Source organism: Salmo salar, chromosome 20 (assembly GCF_965601325.2).
Source record: "Salmo salar chromosome 20, fSalSal1, whole genome shotgun sequence".
Classification (NCBI taxonomy): Eukaryota; Metazoa; Chordata; class Actinopteri; order Salmoniformes; family Salmonidae; genus Salmo; species Salmo salar.
The window spans coordinates 51606179-51616580 of NC_138310.1; the positions used below are offsets into that span (position 1 = coordinate 51606179).

Here is a 10402-nt window from a genome sequence, read left to right on the forward strand (position 1 = left end):
TAAATTTACTACATATTGAAATCAATGTCTGATCAAACGGTCTGTTTTTTTTTTTTCAATCACACGAGTTTAGGTTCGCTGTCTTCGCAATCAAGGTGCGCAGTTCTTTCACCGGGGATAGGCCTATAGCCTATTTCTTCACATTTTCATTCAGCTTTGTGGTTCAAGCATCCATAGAGCCTTACATTTAAATGGGTTTGCAGTGCGTTATATTACCCTATCCAATTTGGTGACAAAGCACATCGTAAACAGTCCCCAAATTGCAGCCAAGTCTGCACAGCCTTTGACACACTCCCCCTCCTGCGCGCCCGCACCCTCCCCACTCTGATACTGGAAGGAGGTATAAAATCCCTGGCACACGCTCCTACACGCAACTAAAGGTAGAAAGAAGTCCAGAGTGCAACTGCTCCGCGGAGCAAAATGATTTTATTTTCGTTGTGAGCTCAATTTCTATTAAGTATTGTCTGAATACCAAACATCTCACAAGAAGTGCGCTCTATTTCGCACGTGATTTTTTTTTTCTTCATGTTTTGGGATACAAGACATTTTTCCTCTATTGGATATCTGGCGCTGTCTGCTATACTTTCATAGCAGAAGAAGAAACACTTCCCGCAATGGCTCATTTGTTATTCACGTGTTTTTTGGCGTTGATATCAACGCAACTGGTGAGTACACATGCAGTATTCATAGTTATGTTACGTGTTGGTAACCTGTGCAATTGCGCTTTTTACCCACTAATATGTACTTAATCTTTCTTGTAGGTCGAGTCGTCCGGTGTGTTTGAGTTGAAAGTACACTCCTTCAGTAGTACCCGAAATGTCTGCAAACGGTCTAGGGACTGCCAGATATTCTTCCGAGTCTGTCTTAAACATTCCCAAGATGTCATCTCTTCTGAGCCCCCCTGCACATATGGCATGGGACTGACCGAAATCTTCAGTGCTGACCAGAGCGCCATCTCCAGTAGCGCACCCATCAGAGTGCCTTTCCATTTCAAGTGGCCGGTGAGTAGCCTACTAGTACACATACTCAATATACCATAGAGCTGATGGGAAATTAAAGGTCCAATGCAGCCGTTTTTCTCACTATCAAACTATTTCCTGGTAACAATTAAGTACCTTACTGTGATTGTTTTCAAATAAATTGTCAAAAAGAAATAAAACTAGCTTCTTAGTATAAAGAGCAATTTCGCAAGTGATAATTGTGCTAGGACTGACTGGGAGTAGGGAACACTCTCTTATTTGTCTATTAACTAATTGACCACCTGGTGATGTCACCAGGCAGGCCAAAACTCAATCTCACCAAAACAGGCTGATATTTCAGGCAGTCTTTACCTCTTACCCTAAAAGGGCATTATCGTAATTTTCATAATTTCACTGTATTATTCCAACATGGTATGGAAATATATTTAAAACACAGGAAATCACTGCTCTGGGCCTTTAATGGTTAATGCCAGGTGGTACATTTCATAGATTGGGTAATGTCATGAAGCTTTTCATGAAGAGTTTTCACTTTATATAATCTCGCCTCTTACAGCTTTTTGACAAAGTATATATTTTTCCTGTGTGGATTGAAGGGTACATTCTCGCTTATTGTTGAAGCCTGGAACGCAGAGTCCTCGGACGGCCAGTCCACAGGTAGGTAGCCTTCAGTGCCCACTCCCTCGAGGCCGTGGAAAGTGACTTTAATATTCCTCTAATAGTGATTCCCAGCACAAGCGTTTGAGTTATAAAACACGTTTTACATATTTATAAAAATGCGGTAACATTTAATTAGATATATATTTTTAAAGCTATTACCTCACAAGATTGGATTTTAGGAATGCATTTTATTTTTAATCTGCTTAGTGTCTCTCTCTCTTTAATAGAAAACCAGAATAACTTGATCAGCCGCTTGGCCACCCGTAGAAGACTAGACATTGGCGAGGATTGGTCACAGGATGTGCATTTTGAAGAGCAAAGTGAACTTCGTTATTCTTACCACGTTGTCTGCGATGAACACTACCACGGTGACAGCTGCTCAGACTACTGCCGTCCCCGTGACGACCCATTCGGACACTACACTTGTGATGCCGCGGGCGCCAGAATGTGCCTGTCGGGTTGGAAAGGAGAATATTGCTCAGAATGTAAGTGTACAGAAGGACTACAACGTTTTTTAAATGATGAGGGCAATTCTTATTGTATTTTTTTTACCGGCTGTTATTCAGATTAATATACGTGTGTATATATATATATATATAGCCATAAAATGCTTGTATTTTTCATCTCAGAAATGACTGTTTTGCGCCACTGATTTGTGCTGGATGTGCACAGCGCGTGTAATTTCAATTCTTGAAATAGTTAATTCCGACATTTCAACGACATCTTCTGGTGAGAGAAAAAAAAGCTTCTGTCGAATAAACTCAAATATAGAGTTTGTCTGTGTCTTTTGTTCGGGCCAACAATGAAGCTGAGTTTATGGTTTAGGGACACGCGTCGGAATTAATGTGCGCTCCCTTGCATGAAAAAATATGGCATGTGTTCCTTTTGTGTGTGTACCAGCTGCGTAGTTTAGTACTTAACAAATACTTGATGTGTCTGAGCCCAGTGAAGGGGGATTGTTTTGTGATCCGAAAGGGGCACACTCATTCTAATTTTCTCTCTATCTCTAAAGCCATCTGCTCGTCTGGCTGCAATGAGAAGCACGGTTATTGTGAGGCCCCAGGCGAGTGCAAGTGCCGCCTCGGGTGGCAGGGACCCCTCTGTGACGAGTGCGTCCGCTATCCTGGCTGCTTGCATGGCACCTGCGGCCAGCCGTGGCAGTGCGACTGTAAAGAGGGCTGGGGAGGACTGTTCTGTAACCAGGACCTCAACTACTGCACCAACCACAAGCCCTGCACGAACGATGCTCCCTGCACCAACACAGGCCAGGGCAGCTACACCTGTACCTGCAGGCCGGGCTTCAGTGGCAACAATTGTGAGATCGAAACCAACGAGTGTGACAGCAACCCCTGCAAGAATGGAGGCAGCTGCGATGTAAGTTCTGCCATAACTGCTGCATTCAATTTATCTCTCAGGATTAAAAGCTACTCCTCAGTCAGTCTTTAATTGTCCTCTATGAAACGCTAAAAAAAAAAAAATATATATATATATATATATATATATATATATATATATATATATATATAATTTTATTTATATTTCCAGGATCTTGAGAATGACTACACCTGCACCTGCCCCCAAGGCTTCTACGGGAAGAACTGTGAGATCAGTGCGATGACCTGTGCCGATGGGCCCTGCTTCAACGGTGGCACCTGCATGCAGCAGGTGACCGGTGGTTACTCCTGCCGCTGTCCTGCCGGCTACATGGGCTCCAACTGCGAGAAGAAGATTGACCGCTGCAGCAATGGCCCCTGTGCTAACGGTAAGAATTCCCCCAACAGCACAACCACTGACTGGGTGAGGGAAACCTACCAGGACTTCTGATTGTTATGATGGAGCACTGGCGACCCGTCATTCAGGGCAGGTGGTGCTCTTTTGAGCCCCACATTTTTAGCAAAAAAAATAGCTTTCCTATTTTGCATGTTATTTTGGCATTAATACGTGTCACATACCAGTTTGCAAACAATGTAAGAAATATATATATCATAGCGTTAATAAAGCCGCATTTCAAACATGGTCTCTTTTTTTGTTTTCTTGAATAAGGCAGCTACATAATGCTGGTGTTTCAGCCTAGCTCAGTGCTTTCTGTGGTGGGGCAAGCCAGCAGAAAATACGGAGCGTTGCGCCGTGATTGGCTCAGTTTTCTGTCACTCATTTGGGACACTATGTCACCGCCAACTCTGAGTGAGCTAGAAAATTCAAGCCCCTTGGGTGCTGTTATAGAGTTATATTAGAAGTGACCATCCAAGAAGGCTCATGGTAATTTTCCAAATATAAAATGACCTCAAATCACATATCTACAGTAGCTTTGATTGGACTGATCATGTCAACATCATACTTTCAAAATTTTAGCTAGCACTCAGCATCATGAATGAAGTTGACAATCTACTGGCAAATCCTTTTTAGTCCTTGTCATATGAAGATAAATAATTAAGAGAATTGACCATTGGACATAAATATTACACAACAAGTTGGAAATCGCACCTTCAACAATGAGTGGTTTGGAAGGAGTCAGTGGCTAACCGCAAGCATTGCAAAGCAATCATTAGCCTGCTATTTAGTGGAGTGGCTGTGTGGTCCCAAGTCTAAGATTAAGGGTCTCTTTTTGTAGTTTAAAATGATAAACATTCAACATTGGCCATGCTGTCAATGAAGCATGATTTCTGCCACGCTCAAAATAACTGTTAACTCAGAACGGCAAAATCTGACTTTAGTGAGTTCAAGACAACTGCGAACTCGGGGGGAGGGGGGAGGAAGCTACGACTGGGAAAATCAGTTTTTAACTTTCATCCAACTCGGAATTGTAAATTTGGATCACTGACATCATCATGATTCAACCCCCCCCCCCCCACCCCCCCGAGTTCCCAGTTGTCTTGAAAGCACCATAAATTCAGAGAATGCCAGACTTTGATTACAAAATTTGCCCACAAAGGACCGCCGCGCCATCTTCCTGTTCAAGAGAGCACAGCACAACAAGGTGAGTCAAAAAATGTCTTGTATGCTGCTGCATAAATTATGTGATATGTATACTGTAGCTAAGAAAGTAATATTTAGAGTATGTTGTGTAGTAAGATGTCAGTATCCCACGTGCCTCACCCTAATAATTTGGTCTATATTCAGCTTAATTTCACCAACTGTTCTGACTTGGTGGTGCACATCTAGCCTATAACCTGTTTTTGAGAAACGTAATCATCGAATATTGTAAGAGCTTTCATTCTGTTTATTATGCCCCCTTTATTTATCCTACGGTTCTGACTTGGTGTACAGGGAGAACACTGTAAGAATTGCCCATGTTCTGAATTCTGTCGCTGTACATTTCAAAAGTACTGAACAAATAGTTATATTGACTACGTCCATCCTTGCTGGGTCAGTTAATGTCTTAATCGATAAGATTGCCTCTAAATCGCTCGTGGACCCCTTATGCCATAGTTTGTAGATCTCAGTTGTCAGTAGAAACCCCATTTTGTTTAAGCAAGTCTGACCTATCAGCTATGTTTTTTAAAAGGCAGTAAATTAGGCTGAATGAATTGTTTTGCTGCCGGACAAGGCTCCGCTGATAGCCAGATGTAGCAGTGGTAAGGTGTTGGGGACAGATTTATGTAGGCTCTAACAGTTTGTGAAAACCGTTTGTCACTGTTATAGTGCAATTAATGTATTGTTTAGTGTTGTGTTGGCTTTGCTGGCATGCATCCCACAAGTTTTTATTTTTATTTTTTCCTCAACCAAGATTTACATGCTAAAATCGGCACTGTGATGGAGCCGCTCACAAACTCTCATCTGTCCGTCTAACAACAAAACTCTACCGACCGTGTTGCAGACACATTCTTTGGCAGTGAACCTTTACAAAAAACAATGATGTTTTCCTCTTTGCCCATAAACTCAGTTTTGTTTTGACATGCATCCGGTCCACGCCTAAAATATAAAAAATGCAGGACAGTCATGGTACAAAAGACGATTGGCTCAGACTGATATAAGGGGTGAGATAAAGCTGTCATTATGAGGTGGAGAAAAACTAGTCTTAGAATGTTGTGGGGTATTATGTCCCCCCCCTGGGTCCTCATTAGCTACACTGTAGCTGTACTTAATGTGCGAATGAGCACAAGCTTATCTGTAATCGGCTAAATTCCTGTTGGTATGGGAAACAAATATTCACAGTTCTATTCCAGTCAAAAGTTTGGACACAGCTACTCATTCTAGGATTTTTATTTATTTTTACAATTTTCTACATTGTTGAATAATAGTGAAGACATTAAAACTATGAAATGACATATGGAATTAGTCACCAAAAAAGTGTTTAAACAAATCAAAATATATTTGAGATTATTCAAATAGTTACCCTTTGCCTTGATGACAGCTTTGCACACTCTTGGCATTCTCTCAACCAGCTTCACCTGGAATGCTTTTCCAACAGTCTTGAAGGAGTTCCCACATATGCTGAGCACTTGTTGGCTGCTTTTCCTTCACTCTGCGGTCCAACTCATACCAAACCATCTCAATTGGGTTGAGGTCGGGTGATTTGTGGAGGCCAGGTAATCTGTTGCAGCACTCATCACTCTACTTCTTGGTAAAATAGCCCTTACACAGCCTGGAGGTGTGTTGGGTCATTGTCCTGTTGATAACAAATAATAGTCCCACTAAGTGCAAACCAGATGGGATGGCGTATCACTGCAGAATTCTGTGGTAGCCATGCTGGTTAAGTGTGCCTTGAATTCTAAATAAATCAGTGTCACCAGCGAAGCATCATCATACCTCCTCCTCCTCCATGATGGCTTTTGCGATTGCACTTGAAGAAACTTTCTAAGTTCTTGAAATGTTCCAGATTGACTGACCTTAATGTCTTAAAGTAATGATGGACTGTTCTTTGTATTTGAGCTGTTCTTGCCATAATATGGACTTGGTCTTTAACCAAATAGGGATATCTTCTGTATACTACCCATACCTTGTTTCAGCACAACTGATTGGCTCAAACGCATTAAGAAGGAAATAAATTCCACAAATGAAGGCACACCTGTTAATTGAAATGCATTCCAGGTGACTACCTCATGAAGCTGGTTGAGAGAATGCCAAGAGTGTGCAAAGCTGTCAAGGCAAAGGGTGGCTACTTTCAAGAATCTAAAATATATTTTGATTAGTTTAACACTTTTTTTTGGTTACTACTTGATTCCATATGTGTTATTTTGTAGTTTTGATGTCTTCACTATTATTCTACAATATAGTAAAAATAAAGAAATCCTTGAATGAGTAAGTGTGTCTAAACTTTTGACTGTTATTGTATGTTTGCCTTCCACAAGAAGCTTTGACACTCATACCTGCACTTCAAGTTTTGATAAACATGTTGAGTGTGCAGTGATTTGAACCCCTCGTCTGTCCATCTTTCTAACAGGTGGCCAGTGCCTGGATCTGGGCCACAGTCTGATGTGCCGTTGTCGTCCTGGCTTCACTGGGCCGCGCTGCAAGATCAACAACGATGACTGTGCCCACAACCCATGCCGCAACGCCGGTACCTGCGTGGATGGCATCAACGACTTTACCTGCACCTGCACCCTGGGCTTCACCAGCAAGGACTGCAGCATCCGTGCCGATGCATGCTCCGTCTTCCCCTGCCAGAATGGAGGCACCTGCTACACCCACTTCACCGGACCCGTGTGCCAGTGCCCGGCCGGCTTCATGGGATCCCGTTGCGAGTTCAGCCTCAAACCCACTGCCAAGCCCAAGGCAGATGGTTTGCCTGCAGCCTTGGTTGTCTCCTTCGCCCTGGGCCTGGTCACCCTCACCCTGGTGGTGTGTGCTGTCATCGTGGTCCTAAGCCAGATGAGGCAAGGGCGGAAGGCCACGGCGTCTTCTGTTCGTAACGACCTGGAGACTTTCAACAACCAGCCCATAGGTGGTCCCAACCCCCCGTCCAGCCTCCGAGAGAAGGAAGCCTTCCTCATTCCTGGCGGCCATTACAAGGTGTCCAATAAGGATAAAGCGCTGACCTCGGCCCCCGCAGACAAACATGGAGACAAGGCGGCTTACAAGCAGAAGATGGTTGACTACAACATGGCCAAGGAGGAAGACTGTCATGCGAAGAACAAATTTGACCGGTAGGTATGCCTCGCCAAACTCAAATGGTATTGTGCCAATGAAGCAGTGTGTGTGTGTGATCACCAGTGCCCTCGAGTTGGATGGAATGCTTGTATTTCCTAGTGGACCCTAGCACCAGGGCTTTCTACTAGAAGGCATGTTACAACTTGATCTCTCACTATGCAGTGCTCAGGCTTTATCAGATTTTCTTTAACCCTCAACTTTGTATTGGAGATCACAGTTTCTGTTGTATGATTCCATTGCGCCTGTGGAACCAAACATGACCTATGTTCCCTCCCTCTATCTCTTTCAACAGGAAAAAATCAGAAGGCAGCATAATGGTTCCACCAATGAGCTTCCCTAAAGAAGGCTTGTACCACCCAGTCTTCATCATCCAGACTGAACAGCAAGCTGAACAGTGTGTCTTTGCTACTGAGGTAAGCAGCTCCACCCATTCAAACTGGTTATCATTAAGAGTTTATGAAGGAAGTTATTGTCAAATCACTAAGATTTGATTGGTAACTCTCTCCATCATTTTCCCACCTTAGGTTTAACAACAGTATTCTGACACCAGGAGTACCTTGACCAACAAGGGCTTTGCCTGAACATGTTTACAGTCTTTCAAAGACAATTCAAAAGAATTGAAGAGGATATATTAAATCAACATGTATTATTTAATATTTATTCATGCTGCTCATTAAAAATGAACTTTTTCACAACATTGACAATGTTTGGATACAATACGTGAAAAGTGGGGGCTGGAGAGTAGAATGTATGTTCCGGCATCATTTGCACTACATTTTTAAATATAATTTGCTTTCCATTAAAAATGAACAAAAATAAAACTTTCCTCGGAAGAGGGCCAAGGATTCACCAATTACAGAGAAGCAGGACTTTTTACTCTCCTGATGCCTTATCGAAAAGAAAACGACATCTCAAATAATCTAGAGGGACCTTTTTACAATCCATGAATAAGATGCCACTACAATCCACTTGAGAATCGAAAGTAACAGCAAGGACATTTCCGTGGCCTCTTCATTTTTTTTTCTGTCAAAGCGGGAAACAATGTTCTAGCTGTCAAAGAACTGAAGATGAATGTTTACTGAAAGCTTAGATGGACAGTTGGCTATAGATATTGGAGTCTGGAGTGGCCGGGTGTCATATCTAGGCCTTCTGGTCCCTAAACTGGACTCCCTTTCCGTTTGGAAATGAATCACCAATGTGCCCAATCTTTCAGAGCATTACATATATACTTAGGGAACTCAATCTTATCAAGTGCCTGATCTTTAAATAATGCTTTGACTTAAGGAAAAATGGTACTGATCTTACACACTGGCGTTTTTTGTTTGATACTCTCTTTTTTTACAAACACGCTAGAAAGTCTTATTTGAACTGGTTGAAAGTCGTAGTACATGTAAATTGAACAGTTTTATTTTCTCAATGCCTTTCAATATACAATTTCCATGTTGTCAAACACCCAGTGCTTTATGACATTCCCTTGACCTGAATGAAGTGTATTGTGCATAAAGACTGCTTCCCCGATGACAAAATATCATATCGTTTTAACCGACAGTGCTGGATCTTTTTTGCAGAATGAAGGACTCCAAAGAGGGGTTGTTCTTTTTCATTTGAAACCAAATAGTTATATTTTTTAATATTTGTATTATTGTCCTCTTTAATTTAACAATGCAATGTGTACATAACCATGAAATATTATTTGTATTTAATTTGTTTGTACATCATTTGTATTTATGAAGAGAATTGTATATATGTCTATGTTATGTGCTTATTGTCACAAAATCTAAAAAATATATTTTTTAATAATAAATCAGAAAAAACATTCATGTGTTGTCTTCCACTGGGGGTTGAGGGCTTTGGGCTGCTAGCTTGATGTTTATGGTAAGTCGATGGGACATGAGGCTCAAGTCGATGGGGCCCATTTACTTTTGTTGCTGGGCCCGCTGAACCCGCCTAGATAGCAAGGATGTTGGCCTCCCATAGAAAGGGAATCACGTGGATGGCACTAGCTAGCAGATTGTTGCCTAGGAGGCGGCTGCGGTGCTGTTTGGAGATGCATCATCCAGGGATTAATGTGCCATCTAGAAAAGGGAGAGAGATCTTACAGGAGCGATTTCTCTAAAGCCTTTGGCATAGTTCCCACAGCATACATTATCTGGCTCTAAAGACCAGCTCTAATCCATCTCCCTGATGCCTGTATACATATGCTAATTATCTATCACTCCCCCCCCTTTTGGATGAGACCCTGTATTGTGCAAAATAGATTAAAGGTAGAAGCGTATGTTAACAAGTCAGCATCCTCTGCACCACTGCTCCTAGCGTCGTGTGCACACATCTGCTGACCGCTCATGGGATCAAATTTCTAACATCAATTCTGAAATCGGTTTTATTTTCTGTACTTTACTCAAGCAATAAGCATCATGAGAAGCTGAAATTGAGTGTTCCAGAGTTGGAGGAAGATCCGTTGAGAATAACCTGCCTCTCAAAGACCCCCTCCCCCTAAACTGTATAATGGGGGGAGGGGAGCACTTATGCTGAGAGCTGGGAGGGACTAAATCAAATGAGACTTTCAAGTGCATTTAAAGTTTGATTAGCTAAAGACCCTTGAATTAAACACCTCCCTCTGCAACTGTATCCTGGATTTCCTGACAGGCCACCCCTATGAGTTGAGGGTAGGCAAC

The 10402-nt window shown here is 42.3% G+C and overlaps 1 protein-coding gene across 2 annotated transcripts; it reads left to right on the forward strand.

Moving 5' to 3' along the window:
• Positions 1–352: 352 nt before the first annotated feature.
• Positions 353–9547, forward strand: LOC106580764 (delta-like protein C). Of its 2 annotated transcripts, XM_014162151.3 has the most exons (10): positions 353–665; positions 762–1001; positions 1574–1634; positions 1865–2122; positions 2650–3011; positions 3183–3399; positions 4570–4614; positions 7021–7723; positions 8020–8140; positions 8252–9547. In XM_014162151.3, exons 1-10 carry the CDS (start codon positions 615–617, stop codon positions 8255–8257), a joined length of 2064 nt encoding a protein of 687 aa, XP_014017626.2. In that variant the 5' UTR covers positions 353–614; the 3' UTR covers positions 8258–9547. The 2 variants fall into 2 exon arrangements, with proteins under 2 accessions (XP_014017626.2, XP_045559540.2); XM_045703584.2 differs by lacking the exon at positions 4570–4614.
• Positions 9548–10402: the final 855 nt, after the last annotated feature.